General features: G+C 43.4%; 1 protein-coding gene across 2 annotated transcripts in view; it reads right to left on the bottom strand.

The window, feature by feature from the left end:
* Positions 1–14,750, bottom strand: part of RSPO3 (R-spondin 3) — an 89,497-nt gene extending 74,747 nt beyond the window's left edge. For both annotated transcript variants that reach the window (XM_051854359.2, XM_002714805.5), the window contains exon 1: positions 14,132–14,750. In XM_051854359.2, coding sequence (XP_051710319.1) covers positions 14,132–14,228 — 97 coding nt within the window. In that variant the 5' untranslated portion in view covers positions 14,229–14,750. The remainder of the gene's footprint in view (positions 1–14,131) is intronic.
* Positions 14,751–16,466: the final 1,716 nt, after the last annotated feature.

Raw genomic sequence — 16,466 nt, forward strand, 5'->3', positions numbered from 1 at the left:
GCTAGAATATGAAGGGTTTGTATTAACAAAAAGGTACTTCAGTGTACAGAGCAATTCAAGTAAAGTATTTGAACAGCCACTTTAGTTTATTGCTCTTGTAAAAATGACTCTCTCTTTGCTTCAGGTTTAAAGTAAAGGGATTATGTAGGTTTCAGAAACCCAGTAAATAAATTGTCTATGAGGAAAGAAACTTGTATAAGAAGTGTGTAGAAATACCAAATTTATTAAGTGTAATGACCATCAAGGTACTTAATATGTAGAAGAGAGTTGCCTCTTCCCTGAGTTGCTAAGTAGAGTCAGCATACAAGAGTTTGGGGGTCAGGGGAGTGAAATTTGCCAAGATAACTGCCAAGATAAATGAGGCAGTGTTTTATAAATTAACTCAGCTGTCTGTGTGTTTATTTTTTTAAGGGTTCTAAAATTAAGACTATTCAACTCTTCTTGGTAGTGGCTTAGAATTTGGGGGCTGGATGAGGAAGTGAGTTTGGGCTAAGAAGGGTAAAGAAAGTATTCTGCACAGGAAAATCTCAAGCAGTTTCCATTGGAAATGTGTTCTTATCTGATGAACTATAGCACTTTTCCCAACAGCCTGTGAATTACAACTATTACATGAAGGTTTCTGGGACTGTAAGCTCTCCATTTATAGCATGAGCAATAGATTAAGTTCAGAGGCAGTTTAAATGAATATATGTCATGTCAGTGGGATGTCCACATGGTAGCCTGAAAGCATTTGGAGCTCCTCTTCCTAGGACTCTTCCTTATTCTACAAGAAGTTAAACTTTGAGGTGTACGCACATAATACTCATTGGTCTGAAAATACATCAGTCAGAGGCTGGGTTCTTCAGTCTTGGTGTGGGTAGAATGGCAAATGCTAGTGATTACACCCGGGTTATGTAGCTGTGTGACTCAGCAAACCTAAAATCTCACTGTTCTGTGTTAAAAGTCTGCATCTACATCAAGCTCTGAACAGAGTTGGTATATTGGCTGGAATTCTTTGAAATGTACTACATGAAAAAGATACTGGCTTTTAAATTGTATTCAGTTGTAGGGTCGGTGCTGTGGTGTAGTAGACCAAGCCTCCGCCTGCGGTGCCGGCATCCCATAAGGGCACCAGTTCATGTCCCGGCTGCTCATCTTCCAATCCAGTTCTCTGCCTGTGGCCTACAAAGGCAGTGGAAGATGGCCCAAGTGCTTGATCCCCCTAACCCACTTGGGATACCTGAAAGAAGCTCCTGGCTCCTGGCTTTGGATCAGCTCAGCTCTGGCAGCGGCCATTTGAGGAGTGAGCCAGCAGATAGAAGACCTTTCTCTCATCTCTTCCTCTCTCTGCCTGTAACTGTACCTCTCAAATAAATAAATTAAAGTCTTTAAAAATAAATTATATTCAATCTTTGTTTAGGAGCTAAGAGTTACCATTTTGAGGATGCCATGAAATGAGTGTGTAAATTCACACCAGAGAGGCTAAAGATAATGTATTTGGTCTTTATTTCTTGGTACTAAACAAATAATGAGGGCCTTTTTGGACTCTAGATTTTAAAAAATCATCATGAATTGGAAAACAAGAAATGAATATTCAGCTATTCAGTATGTCCTTGATTAGTTTGTGGTCAAGCAGCATTTGTCTTTTTTTATTCTTGTTATTTCATAGCAGAAACCACATGTCATCAAAAGGTAGTAGAATAAATAAACACAGATTATAATCCCCCACTAAATTCCAAAAAAATGCTTCTATTCTCAGATTATCTTATTGAAAATTCAAACTAAAGGAAAAAAAATATACTGTTCCACTCCATTTGCCATAGTGGCCATCACATCACCATAACAATTAAATATGTATAATGCATAAGGTTAGGGCTTATTGGCCAGCTGACATCTGGAGATTGCCAATTGCCAGAAAAAGCTGGCCAGGCAAAGAGTGAGGCTTCCTCTCTGCATATGTAATATCACCCATAGCTGTGTTTGTCATCAGAGAACTAGTATTTTAAGTTCAATTGAGTACTGAAACATACTGATGTCATTTTGAATCATAAAGAATTATCAAACTTACCACTTTAGGGACAGTCACCTGACAGTGGGAGCTCTTATGTCTTTGTTCTATTAAAGATGTATCAAATGAGATGACAGAATGTGCACTCTGGATATTCTAGGTAGTGGCAGTAGTTTCAAAGACAAAGTTTCACACTAGTTGTTAAGCACAGATACATTTGAGCTGCATGAATAAGCTCCTTTGGAAAGGCTTAGCAATCTAATTTCTCACATATTGAAAGTTTAACATGACAGCCTATTTATTTGTTATAAATTCTACTTAGCTTCTCATAAGCATGAAATGTCTAAAAGCTATTGTTTTCAGTACAATAGCACCTGCTTTCTAGAAGGGAGTGCTTTCAATACAAGACATCATAAGTTTGCACTTGAACTTTTTCTAGCTCTGGATATTTTAGAATTCCTGACCTGGGGTAATGTACTACCACTTTGTTAGGGGCAAAATGTTCCTTCAAAAATGTATCTACATTGACTTAAGGATGTTTACAAAGAAAGATTCCTTCCCTTCCCTTTTCATCCTGGTCAGCCAGCTCTTTTATGAAGACAGATTAAATTCTTTGGTTTCTTTTTATCTGTTCAGGAAGGAAGGAGGAGAACCTGCAATGATGATAGCAGGAATTCTGTATGTGGGCATTTGCAGTCATGCAGGAATGCAAGGTGGTTTATAAAAGGATAGTGACATCAAACGTGCATGTGCTGGTGGCCTATTTCCATCTCTTGCATGTTTAGGGTGAATAACCTATTGAAGAAAAAAAATTGGTGGAAAAGCATTGTTTTCTGGTGGATTTCCTGCTGTCTGTAACTCATGATTGCTCCCAATCCTCAGGGACAAGTAACTAGGTCTGACCATGGAGCAATGGCTCACGAGTTCTCTGATGACCCCTCCTCCCAAGGAGCCTGGCTTTCTTCAGTCTAATTACTTCTGGCAATTGTGGTTATTGGGATTTGGCCTAGTGACTCACTGGAACCCAAATTTTCCCAAAGAGCCCCCTTAACAAGCAGAATTAAGTCTGACAGGAAGCCCAGACTTCCACCTCACTTTTACATGAACCTTTCTCCAGTTTATGACAAACTTTGAAAATCCTTCATGGACTAGAAAAGAATAATAAACAAGATTTAATGAAAATATCTACCCAAAGAAGAGCACATTAGGAGTGAATTAAAAACAGTAACTACATGAATAAGTGACCTACCACAAAACTTAACCCATAAAGATAGAGTTAGTATTATGCTATTTATAGTAGTTTACCGATCACCAGTAGTCAATCTAAAGTTCGTTAGCAATTGTAGAAACTATAAAAGAAATGGGTGTTTATATCTTGTTAGGTAGTTTCCTAACCATTAAGATTTTCCTAAAAACAAGGAGGACTCTAGGACACTTTACCAATTATCTGGTAAGACATTAAAAAAAAAAAAAGCAGTTGTTTATTATTTAGTAGCTTTGAAAAAAAAAAGTTGTAGTTGGGTTGATCCCCATTTTCCACAATTGTCCTGTTTACTCTGTCCCCACCCACAGTATGGTTCAGCAGGAAGCACACGCACCCATGGCTTGCACCATTCCTAGCAGCCATGTTTTTATGAAATCGGTGTCTGTTGGATTCACTATCATGTTCTACTGTGTGTACTTTGCTTCCTTTCTTGGACTCTTTGACTGAGACAGTTCTCCATCAGATAATCTTGTCTGCTACAGTCAATGTCTCAAGTTTAACAACACTATCTTGATAGACAACATAGAGCTATCAGATTGCTTTATACTGTAAATTGCTATTTGTTCAAATGACATATATCTCATCTCTTACCAAGCTACATGCAAGTCTATTTTGTCTGTCTAGCACTCATAAAATTAGCTTTGCTTTCAACAGTTCCTCAGCACGATAGTTTTTCTTGAATTGAGGGTCTTACAATATTTCTTAGTCTCTGCTACACATTAGAATGACCAGGACAACTTTTAAGAAATGTGGATATACATGCTCCACATCCCTGAAGATTGTTTCATTTTATCTAGAGTATGCCTTGGCATTGTTTTTATTGTTTATTTTATTTTGGGATCCTCAAGTGATTCTCATGTGAACATCAATCAGGGTTGAGAATCACAATACCAAGGCCCGTAAAGGAAGAATTTGAAGTGCAGGTTGCTGTTAATGCTCATGGTAAAAGTAATATAAATAAAAGATTTTATGAAGCATCATAAAGATAACTTTTCTGGATAACAAAAGCTAGCCAGTTAAATATCTCTTGTGGTTGTAAATTACATGGACGATTTTGATACTTACCTACAAAATTATAGACTTTGCACACATCACCATGGCTAAATAAATCTTCACGTAGATATACGCACCATAGATGGGAAAAGTAATCTCAGATTATTTCTCATAAACTATATAATTCTATTGCTTCTATTAAAAACATCAGCAGATTTCATGTTTAAAAAAAAACATCAAAAGGGCAAGTTTAAGTTTAGAAAGCACAAAAGGTAGAGAAAAGGTAGTAATATGGAGTACTTGAATATCAGATGCCACCTCTACACAAAATGTTCAAAAAGACTTGTGGTTTGTTAAATTAGCAGCAAGAGGGAATGAGCAAATGAGAGTAAGAGAAAGGAAAAATAAGGTGGAGTTTGAGAAAATGACTGCAAGACTGCCTCAAGCACCAAGCCCAATGTTGAGGTGAAGTGAAAAAATTGAGAATCTGGTCTTTGGACCCAGATGCACACCTTCATTAACTGATCCACTACCGTGGAACTACTGGCATCTTCCTCACAAGGTGAGCACGAGGGCAAAATGAGATACTATCTGAAGACAACATCAAGAACAAAGTCTGGCACTCACAAGTGATTCAAACATGAAGACTAAATAATTATTATTATAACACATATATATATAATAATTATTGTTATAACACCTGTGCTACCAAACAAGTGTAAGTACACATGTTAAGATAAAACATGTATGAATATATCAGTGGCTCTGAGAGCTATGAAGCCATGGTTTGTCATGAGGAAATTATGAGTACAGGGCATATTATTTTACTCTTTTTTTGACAAAATGAGACTGATACCTTCTCTACTTATATGTCAGCCTTTGTCAAGATGACTGTTCATACCTGTGAGGTCCCTCTGTCTGACAGCAGAACCCAACAGTGAGAAACTACTGCTCTTTTTCTTACTGAGCATATGTAAAGAAAACAGTGTTCTAAAATAAGCAGCTCACAAATTCTGTTATTTTATATTGTGTGGTGGTGGTTTGTATTATGTGGTTATAAAATGGGGGTTGCCTTACCACTTACTCTCAGGAATGTGCTTTATATTGGGGTATAATTATAAATATGCTTACCAGCTAGTTTTTTGAGGACAGTTTTTGGGAGCAAATATAGTACATTGTATTATTGCATATTCATTTTTAAAAGGTGTTTTAAAGTAACTCAGTCTAATCCAATACCCATAGCAAGTGCTCAAAAGACTAGGAGAAGAATACACTGCTACCAATACAGAAACTCAAAAAATGAATAGAAGGATAAAGAAAGCAAGCTTGGACCTGGCCATTACTGAAGCAGGACAGATACTCAGTGGAGATTATGTGGATAATTCCTGCACCGTGTAGATGGACTGGATTCCTTTCCATTTCATCCTATCATGAGATTCTCTTATTCTCAGTATGCACACTTTGTAGAGAAATCTGCTTAAAAGCAGATAGCTTGTGTTAGCAATAAATGCTATGTCCAAATGGAATGGTTTAAAAAAATCATTTTTCTACCTTATTGAAACTTGTTCTTCATTACCATAAAGTTTTTCAAATCACCTTTTGATCTCTTGCAAAGCAATATAGTTACACAATTAATGAACCTTCTAAATTTAATCTTTACCTGCAAGATTTGGCAACTTTAAACTGCAGCTCATGATACCAGTGACCATTCTCTTATATAATACAGAATGTGCCACAAAAATGAGAAGCCATTGTAGAGAAGACATATTAAACTATCTAAAATAGACAAAGTGTCTCAAGAGTAATTAATCTTATTTCAACACTACCAAGAAGAATGAGTCTTGGTGTCACTTTGGAAATAATACATGAGACACCACCAGATTTTTATCACCTGTACCCAACTGTCTTCATTTTTTTTAAGATTTATTTTATTTATTTGAAACACATGGAGAGAGAGAGAGAGAGAGAGAGAGAGAGAGTGTCTTCATCTGCTGGTTCATTCCCCAAATGGCTGTAATGACCAGGGCTGGGCCAGGACAAAGCCAGAAGCTTGTTCCAGGTCTCCCACATGGGTGTAGGGCCCTAAGGACTTGTGCCATCCTCTGATGTTTCCCAGGTGAATTAGCAGGGAGCTGGATTGCAAGTGGAACAGCCAAGACTCCAACTGGTGCCCATAGGAGATGCTGACACTACAGGGTGTGGCTTTAACATGCTACACAACAGCACTGACCCCCCCAACCATCCTCTTTGTGCAAGTGGCTTTACAGTTTTTGACTTGTGTCTTTGATGCTCTCTGAAATTGATTTTGACTTCCTAAAGGTCCAACTGGGTCCTCAAGGTAGAGATAATTCCAAAGAAAAATAAGTTTCCTACCCAACCTGCTTCTCCTTCTTTCCTGTCTTTGTCTACAAAATGTTTCCATTCACCCAGACCTGAGTCTTCTTGCTCCAAAGTTTAGTGCCAACTATGGTCCTCCTTCTCTTTCCCCTTCATATTCCATTAACTACCAAGAACTACTGATTTCATCAAAATTAACTATCCTCTGGGTACAATCTCTTGCTCATTCAGTGTCATATATCCTTGGATCTTATTACCTTAAATCTGGACTATTAAAATCAGCTCTTCCTCACCAACAGAGGCCACCTCTGAAAAGTTGCTCTGGGATGGAAGCTCTGAAGTATTATTCTAGTTGGTATTCCAAACCAGCTCCCTGTTACTCTATACCCAAGCATAAGGCAGAAAATCTACTGTAGACTGAGTATGCTGATTGACACCATGACTATGGTTTTCAGAAACTAGAATTTATGAAGAATGTGGCCTATCATAATACATTCATCTTACACTTTAATATTACTCTTTTGTAATGAGTTTGCTTTTGACAAATGAATGCTTATATTTATTTGCATTTTAATCTTTATTTGCTAAATTTATTAGAATAAGACAAGTAAATTTAGGGTAATCATTGGGGTCAGCGTTGTGGTGCAGTGGGTTAAGCTGTCGCTTGCAATGAAGGCATCCCATATGGAAATCAGTTTGAGTCCTGACTGCTCCACTTCTGTTCCAGTTCCCTGCTAATGTGCTTGAGAAAGCAGTGGAGGATGACCCAAGTCCTTGGGCCCTGCATGCACATGGGAGACCCAGAAGAAGCTCTTGGCTTTAGCCTAGCATAGCCCTGGCAGTTAAGGCTATCTGAAGAGTGAACCAAAAGATGGAAGAACTCTATCTCTGTCTCTCCCTCTCTCTCCATAACTGTACCTTTGAATAAAAATAAATCTTTTTTTAAAAAGAAAATAAAAGAGTAATCCTAGTCATGTTTTTAACCAGGAGATTAAAAGTTAAAGAGACTATAGATATCACTGAAATCTAAATTTCTGATAAGTGCCTCATTTTGTAGGCATTCAGCTATCACCTTGTGTGACAAGGAGATCCGTCTGAGTTATACAGACATTAGTAGCAGTGATGGATATGAAACAAGATCTTCAACTTTTCAGTCTACTTTTCCAAGTACTCCCTGGGGATTCTCCATTGTCTGTCTCTGCTTAAGAATTTAGGATACTTGCTATCCACCAAACATTTGAAGGTCAGATGGAAAACTAGTGAGATGCTATTTTGAAGATTAGATTAGACTTTCACATACAATATAAGAACAGTTTACAGCTATTAAGTATATATTTAGTTGAATAATCATATTCTTTAGTACTACTTAACTTTTCCCATAAAACTTCTGGAACAATTTTAGTGACAACAAATGGCAACCAGGTCCCTTGCAAAGACTACCCAAAAAAATGCACAAATGCTCTTATCAGATAAGAAACATCTGCAATCATATTTTTTAAAAATGAATTTTTGAAATTATTCAAATTGTTCATGCATGAAAAGAACTCAGGTATTTTGCTCAAAAGTTCCAGGCTTTTAAAACCATTAGAATGAAAACTGAGATTTCTCAGCTTAGAGACAACTAACATTCTCTGCACTCCCCACAATCCTTGAGAGTGGAACATTACAGTCTTTTCAGTATTGTTGGATGATTACTTTATTCAGAATGCTAGTAATATTCCTGGATGGGAAGATCTTAGAGCTGAATTAAATAAAACAGATTCACTGGGTAGCACCTTTTATAAGTTTGTATTTTATACTTCACGGTATTTTGTTAAGGTATAGTGGTACAAGATTGTTCAACAAAAGGCAAACTTCAAGATAATCCAGTCACATTAAACCCTGAAAAAGTCCAAAATCAACAAAGCAATGTACATTTTCCCCCAAAATCAAAAGCAAGGCAAAATCTATATAATTTATGATGCAATATTTTTTTAAATTATCATTCTCAAAAGAATGTCAGTATTCAGTGCACTGTTAGGAAAAGAAATACTCCTAACCAAGTCAAACATACAATTTTAACACACTGTCTTGCATGATCTCTACAATGCTCTCACAACTGAATGATGTTTTCCTAATGGTAACCAAGGCTGATTCTTACATTTCATGAAACATAATATCCACTTTTACAGCATTTCAAGAATTCATTACTTGGAAAAAGATTTTTTTTGGGGGGGAGGGGATGACATATATCATAATGAATAGTAAGGAAGTGGGAAGAGGGATTCAGTAGAATGTCCAAAATGAAACACTTGTATAGAGATAAGGAGGAAAGATTCTTCAGCAAATCATTATATCTAAAATAGTTTTATATTTGATAGTCATTCTTAAAATAGCAAAGGGATCTTTTAGTTTTTACATAGAATTCTGACAACTCTACATAGTGTTCCATCAACATTACATAGGAATCAAAAGAATCACTGCATTTTAAAAATATTAACCATTTAGGTGTGTAGTAGCAATCTGGAGATTTAGGTCCAGATTCAAATCACCTAAATTGATCAGAGGACTAATAAATTCATTTTGTGGTAGTGTAGCAAGGGTTTCCTCATAATACCTTGAAAATCAAATTTAACTGCACATCATAATTTCCATTCATTGCTTTCTGGGGACCTAATTTGTAGAATATTAAATGCCATGGAAGTCTTTAAATGGATAAATGATTGAGAAAGCTTATCTACTTACAAGGTAAAATACAGTTCATATTTCATTTGAAAAGAATTGTGAAATAATGACATTTAATTTCATACTCATTCTTACATTCTCAATTACTTAGAGTAATTTGAGGCTAAAATAACAGTATTTTAAAATAAATTTCTAGTGTTCTTAGTGTCATCTTTCTATTGACGTAATAACAGAGTTAAAATAGTTTAACAATAAGATATTTAAACAATCCTGATAGTAAAGTAAATGCTTTTTGCTTGCATTTAGATGTTGCTACTACCTCCTGTGAGTCTGAAATTAATTGTCTTTGATTTATATGGATATCACATAATATCTCACAGAGTATATGTTCTCCAGAAAATTCTGGTCCTGTCCCTAACTGTTCCTCTCAAAAATATGGTAGACTTTCGATAAATGTAGACAGGTGAGAAAAGTGCATTGTAATATATTTCCAAATCAAACTTTAATTCCAAAATAGTATTATAAAGTGAAAATGGAATTACAGAATTTTTTCTATTTTGTCAGTTAATTGATTATTCTCCAAGATTAGCAATGTAATCAGTATGAATGTATCAGAATCTCAAAGAATAGCTCAACATTTGAAACAATGCCATGAGCAGTGACTAGTATATTCAAGTAAGTCTGTTTTTATTTTACTACCATTAGAATTATTTTCATTGTATTCTTGATTCTTTTTTCAGGCTTCTTTATGAAAGACTTTAAAAAGTTTTATAGATTGTGCAATGGTGTGCTTTGTAATTATTATGTATATAATGACTTGTCAAAACTTGCATTTATCTAGAATCTGAACAATTAGAACCCAATTAATAGATGGTGTCAAATAAAAATGACATTAAATAGCATCTGATGTTTCTAACAATAGACTCTGGCACAACATGGCCCTACAATGTCTTCTGACCAATCAAATAAAATATTTTACTTAGCAAACCTCACTATAACCATTACAGATTTGCTTCTTTGACATTAGTCATCAAGGTATAATACATATAGATACAGATCAATTTAAATATTTCCAGACTATCCAAACAGCTATTCTCCATCATATTGGATAAATTATGGCCTAGAGCCCAAAAATGTATTACTCACTAAGGCTAATATCTTGTCTATGTCATGAGTTAGCATACAGCGTAAGTGCAAAAATAACCATGCAACTCATGGCAGGAATCAGGTTCCACTTAGTAGTTGTATGAATTCGTGTGAGTTGCTTAGTTCTTGTTTCTCAGGTCCTTTTTCTGAAAAGTAAAACAATTAACATCTGCCTTGATACTATGGCATTTAACTTCATACTTATTCTTACATTCCAGTTACTTAAGAGTAACTTGTGACTATCTGGGGCTCAAGTGAATAATCCAAGTGGAACTGCAATGAACGGGTGAGGTATTATGTTATCATTACGACTCTGGGGATTTTTAAAGTTTCTAGCACACAACTTGCAAGTCAGAGGTTGACTGTAGTAGCAAGCTGAAAAGGCTGACCTGGAAATGAGCTAAAAACTGAGTTCAGGATGGGCATTTAGTGGATAAGACTGCCACACCCCACATCAAAGTACCTGGATTCAATTCCCAGCTCTAGTTCCTAACTCTAACTTCCTGTTAATGTAAATCCTGTGAAGCAATAGTGACAGCTCAAGTAATTGGGTTCCTGCCACCCATTTTGGAGACCTGGATTGTGTTATTGTCTACCAGCTTCAGCCCCAGAACAGTCCTGGCCATTGTGGGCATCTGGGAAGTCTCTCTCTCTCTCGCTCTCTCTCTCTCTTTCTCTCCCTCTCAGCAATGAATTGAACAAACAAACAAACCTTTAGTTAAGGGTTCTTGATTTAGGATAGCACTTAAAGCTAAGGTTTACCTCTAAAACACTGCCATTTTTTTAAAAAATTAAGGGTTGCACTTAGTTATCTTGACAAATTCAATTTTGTCATGTCTGTAAGCTGTATATAAATCCAAATCGTGTAATTATTCACCCATAGCTAAATAGATATTTTAAAAGTACTCCGCTATTTAAAACACTGATTCTTTCATAAGAGGAAACACTAGTTTGTAACAACTGGGATCATTAGTTTGCAACAAAACAGACAAATGGAAGAACCGTTGTTTTAGGGAATGGGAGAACGTGAAATGGCTTTGTTTGTGAGGATAAGCCACGGTTCTTTACATCTTACAGTATCTAACGCTGCAAATGAATATCTTTGCAAGAAAATTTTGTGCTAAAACTTATTCAAAAGCCTACCAAGCAAAGCTTTGAAAACCCATTCTTGAACCTTAATTTTCTGCTCTCGTACCTGTAGTGGCGGTTTTAAAAGTCGAGGACAATTAAGATATTCATCTCCAAGCCAAAAGGGATGCTGTTAAATATTCACGTTAAGAATAAAGAAGTTGGCCTTCCTAAAAATATATTTGACCATTCTATTTTTCACTTCAAAACGCTTCCTGGAGTCCCTGTTTGAGAAAATCTTCTTTCATTCAGAGGTTTCCGAAGAAACGACCCATATGAGTTTGTACATAAGCAATGGGACCCTGAAGTACAGGACATTTAAAGAAGTCCTCCCTATACCCCTCTCATTCTCCGAAGTCACACTGCACCTGCCAAAAGAGAATGTCGTCCGTCTCCTCACAGGACGCAAGGGGTCGCCCCTCTCCCAGAATTACGGCTGCAAACGCAGCAGCAAAGGCTGACTCAAGTGCCAAGAAGCACGGAGCATCCCTGCTAGAGCCTTCCCTCTCAAACCCACTCCCACAGAATAATTGGAATTTCAATATGATTCCACCCACTCCTCCTTCAGCCCCGGAGGGCGCCTTTGCCTTGGCCTTGAGATCATTAATGCACGTCCAAAGGCAGCTCGCCTTGGGCCTTGGTAGTCGCTTCTCCTCTGAGCGCGGCGGCGCACCAGCCTGAGGCGCCCCCAAGCCCTAGGACAGCGCCCGCCCCAGCTTCCCACTCCGCGGTCCTCGCTGGGGGAGGTGCGAACAAACGGACATCACGCTTCCTTTCCGGTGGCTGTCTTCAGAAACAGGGGGCCCAGAGCCACAAAAGGAGACCCCTCTGACACTCAGGACCCTGCCTCGCCCTAGCCAAGGTGTGGCTCCTAGCCAGAGGTGTATTCCGCGGGCGGAGGACGTCACTGGCACTAGCTGGAGGAGAGCAGGGGCCAAGCAGGACCCCAGGGACCGCGCGACTCCACCGCCCTCACAGGACCCAGCTGGGGATCCGCGGAGCCCCGGGACACTCCTTCCGAGAGGCGGCCGCACCGCTAACGCAAAAAAGAGTGGGTGGGAGAGTCCTGAAGAATACAAGCCATTCAGAGACCAAGCATAATAAATCGGATGCCTCACATGTTTCCTTTTGGTCCTCCCTCCTTGCCCCTGCTACGCGGTTCTAGAGCAGTGAGGCCGCCGCTCCGGCCCCAGCCACGTTTTTAAAGGGCAATTTCCAGGTGAATCAAACCTTGTTTGGCCGAGGCGAGCGGTATAAAGGGAGCTTTCAGGGGACCCTCACGCCCAGGGCCAGGGCAGAGACAAACAGAGGTGGGAGAAGCGATTACTGAATTTCCATCCCACACAAGCCCGTGTTGTGTCCTCTGCGCTGCCCCAGCGCCTGCCCCGAGGGGGCGTCGCTGGCCGGACGCTCACAGGGGGCTCCGCGCAGGGGACAAGGCGAGGCCGCCGGTCATAGACAGCCCAGTCCCGTCGCGCAAGTCCGAGGGGACGGGCGGTGGCATCGCTCTCTGCACCCCCGAGCTCCAGGAAGGGTTCCCGCCTCCCTTTCCTCTCGCAGAGTCCCTGACGATGGAGCCAGGGTCGCCAAGGGCTCTGCAAATCTGCGAAAGGGGACACATGGGGCTGGCTACCCAGGAGCAGGGAGAAGTGTCAACCGCACGTCTGTCCCTGCGTCTCAGGCATGCGCCACTCCCTACACAGACCGACCCGGGTGGAGCACGCTCTGGCGGTGCCCGTTTAATCCCAGGTAGGGCACTATCTGGAGCAGCCATCACTTAGCCAACTTCCCAAGGGCCAGAAAAAGGGGCGGCAAGCGGGAGTCTGCAGGGAGAAGCCACCCTCCTCTGTGTCTGTCTCAGGGGACCCCTTGGAAGGGCCTGAAATACGGAAAGCGCTCACGTGTGGCCGACAAGAGTAACTGGAACCCCGGCACCTCCAGCTTGCTGGAGCCGGGATGCGGCTGTCTTCAAGCCCCTGGGGCGTGGGTTGTCGGGTGGCTCCGCAAAGCCACGTGCACGCGAGCCCCGGCGCCCTGCGTGTCCCTCTGCTCCGCCCGTGAGCGCACAGGGACGCGGCCGCGCAGGCGCTCGCTGGCTCGCTAGGTGCCCCTGCGGCCGGCGGGCGCTGGGCGACCTGGGCGCAGCAGGAGCGCCCAGCGCGGGGTCCGCGGCGCTAGGTGAGCGGCTGCCGCAGCCGCGCCTCCCCCGCGCCGGCGTCTACGCGGCGGTCAGGGGCGTCTGTCGGGCCAGGCGTCCCAGCTGCCCGGGTTCCAGGCCCCGGTCCAAGCTTCAAGAGGAAAGCACGCATCCCTCGGGCGAGTCTAACGCAGGACTCCCGGGAACCTGAAGTCCAGAGGCGGCCAGAGCTGCGTTAGCGCCCAGTCCGCCCGACTAGCGCACCCGCAGGATGCTGAGGATCACAGGGGCTCGGCGACGCACCGCGTGAAAGGCGCCAGCGGAAGCCCCAGAGCCCGGACTGTTAACCGCCTCTGGGAGGCGAGGGGTGCAGGAGGAGCGGACCCCTGGCGCTGGGGACAGACAGGACAGGCAAAGCGACCGGACAGGTGAAAGCGGCCGGAGGGAGCAAACGCGTAAAAAGCCCTGCACTTACTTCTTCGCTGGCGCCTTCCCCGGGAGGCGTTTTGGCTGCCGATGTATTCCATAAAGTTCAACATGATAAAAAACCAAGGAATCAGTCGCAAGTGCATAGTAACCCAGTGATGGTTCCCTTCCTTTTCTCCTTTTTCTTTTGATTGCTAATTACAGTTAATGTCTTAAACCCTATGTGTCAGGCGTCTATAGAGCGAGACAGGCAGCACGGAAGCCAAGCAGCGGGCTTCTCCACTCAGATCCGACAGGCGTGCTGTGGTGGCAAGCGGAGCGGGGCGGGTGGACAGGGAACCAACTATTGTACTTTCAAATTGTCCGAGGACTGAGCTGCCGCGGCTTCTCTGGGGTGGCTGTCATCGCCGCGAGCAAGGGTTCCAAGGAGCCGCCCCGGCGGCCGCAGGTAGCATGGTGCGCGGCCGCTGCGGCCGCGGGCGGGATCCGGGCGGGCGGCGAAGGCGGCGGCCAGTTGGGCTCAGAGGCTGCTGCGGCGGCTGCGGCGGCAGCGGCGGGGGCCCCGGGAGCGCAGGGGAGCGGGCGCCGTCGGCACCGCGGCCATGGCCAAGGGGCGGCGGAGAGACCCCGAGCTGCTTCTGGTTTGCGCGAGCAGAAGCCGCTCCACTGTTGGGCTGGGCTCCCGGGAGTACCCCATAGGGAGGAGGGGGGAGAGAGGGAGGGGGAGGGGGGATGGCTGCGGGGGGCGGGGGGAGCTCGGGGGCGGGGAAGGAAACTGCTGGAGCAACAACCCTGAGCGACCTCAATAACTTTCAATTTCAAGAGGGAAAGAGGGAGCTGGAAAAGTACAGGCGTTGCGATTTGGCAGAGGGACGGGAAGAGGCGCCTAAGGGGTCCCGGGTCTGCGGCGGAGCATCTCTGGACACTGCCAAGACGACGGCAGAGCCCGAGCCGGGGGTGGGGGGCGGGGGCTAGGCACTGCGTGCAGACAAGAGCCCCTCGGAAGGGCGGCTTCGGCGGGAGAGGTGGGCGCTGGGGGCTGGGAGTGCAGAAGGCGAAGGTCTGGCGGGCAGGAGTGGCCCCGGCACCCTAGTCGGTCTGGTCTCCTTGGCCAGAGGCCGTCGCGCTCCGCTAAGGTGGCCTGCGCCCCCCACCCACCCCAGCGACTGCCCCCGCTCCGGGGCCCCTTGCCCCTGGCAGATCGCTTTCCAGCTTTGCAGAGCCTTCCCTCTGCAGTGTCTCGCCTTTTCTTTCAACAAAAGTAGCTGCAGCTGGACGCCGGGCGGGTGGTCGGGAGGAAACTCCTTGCTCTTGGCGGTCAGCTACGCCGCGGTCTACCTGCTCGGAGCAGGAGGACGCGAGGCGAGCGCGCTCCTCTGCGTCCGGCTAGAAGAGCAATGGTGCGGCGGCTGCCTTCCACACCGAGCCTAGGCTGAGACTTTGGAAGATTCCTCCTCCCCTCAGGCAGTTAGTTCCCTCGGCAGCCTGCTCGCTCTGGCTGGGTGCGCTCCGTCACCCTCGTCTTCCAACTTGCTACAGAGGACTCCATGTACATTCTGGTTTCTCATCTGGGGGCTGCGCCTTGGGGGAGGTGGGGAAATCCCACTACTTTCTTCCGTTCCCAGCGCCAAGTAGGGATCCGAGGCAGCGGGGGAGTAAGGTTCCTTGGCGCACCCAGGGCTAGGCGAACCAAGGGCCTGCTCTTCTGGGCGCTGTACACACTGGCTGTTCCTAGTCGTTGGTGAGCTGCTCACCTCTTGTCTCCAGGAGCACAAGGCGGAAGAGCTTGCGGTAGTTCTTGAAGTATTTAGCTGGAGGTCACAAGCCCCTAAAGTGATTTTGATCGACACCTTTCCTATGTGTCGTATTTAACAGACTATCTGAAGGGCTGCACTCTGCAGCGCCACAGCTTTTCACAGCGCCAAACTTCTGGGAGGCCCCTTTGAAACAGTCCTGGATTCATAAACACCTTGCTAATTCTTACGGTCCAATAATTTAGGCTTAGGAAATCGCCAGAGCCTTTTGGGGGAAACACGTTAAGATGTGTGTTTCTTTCCTTCATTTGAGATCCCTGCTACTGGCTTGCCTTCAATATATGTGTTGATAAATTAGAGGAGAAAAGGAGGTTATGGCCCCTGTCCATCCCATTTTGCAAGCTTGCCATGCTAGGAATTGCATGGCTCAGGAGTCGTCCAGTGGTGTATTTGTTGTACAGCCCAGAAGCAGGACTGAGGAAATGAAAGGGCCTGGATGCAAAAGGAAGGGAAAGTGAAATGTGCGTGCTTTTCAAGGTGCCAAAAATTAGGATCTGAGAAGCTGGCCCTTTGATGCTAAGTCCTTCATTAAGTGTCAGTTATTACTTTGCATACTTGTGTTGGAATTTC

The sequence above is a fragment of the Oryctolagus cuniculus genome, chromosome 5, assembly GCF_964237555.1.
Source record: "Oryctolagus cuniculus chromosome 5, mOryCun1.1, whole genome shotgun sequence".
Taxonomy (NCBI): domain Eukaryota; kingdom Metazoa; phylum Chordata; class Mammalia; order Lagomorpha; family Leporidae; genus Oryctolagus; species Oryctolagus cuniculus.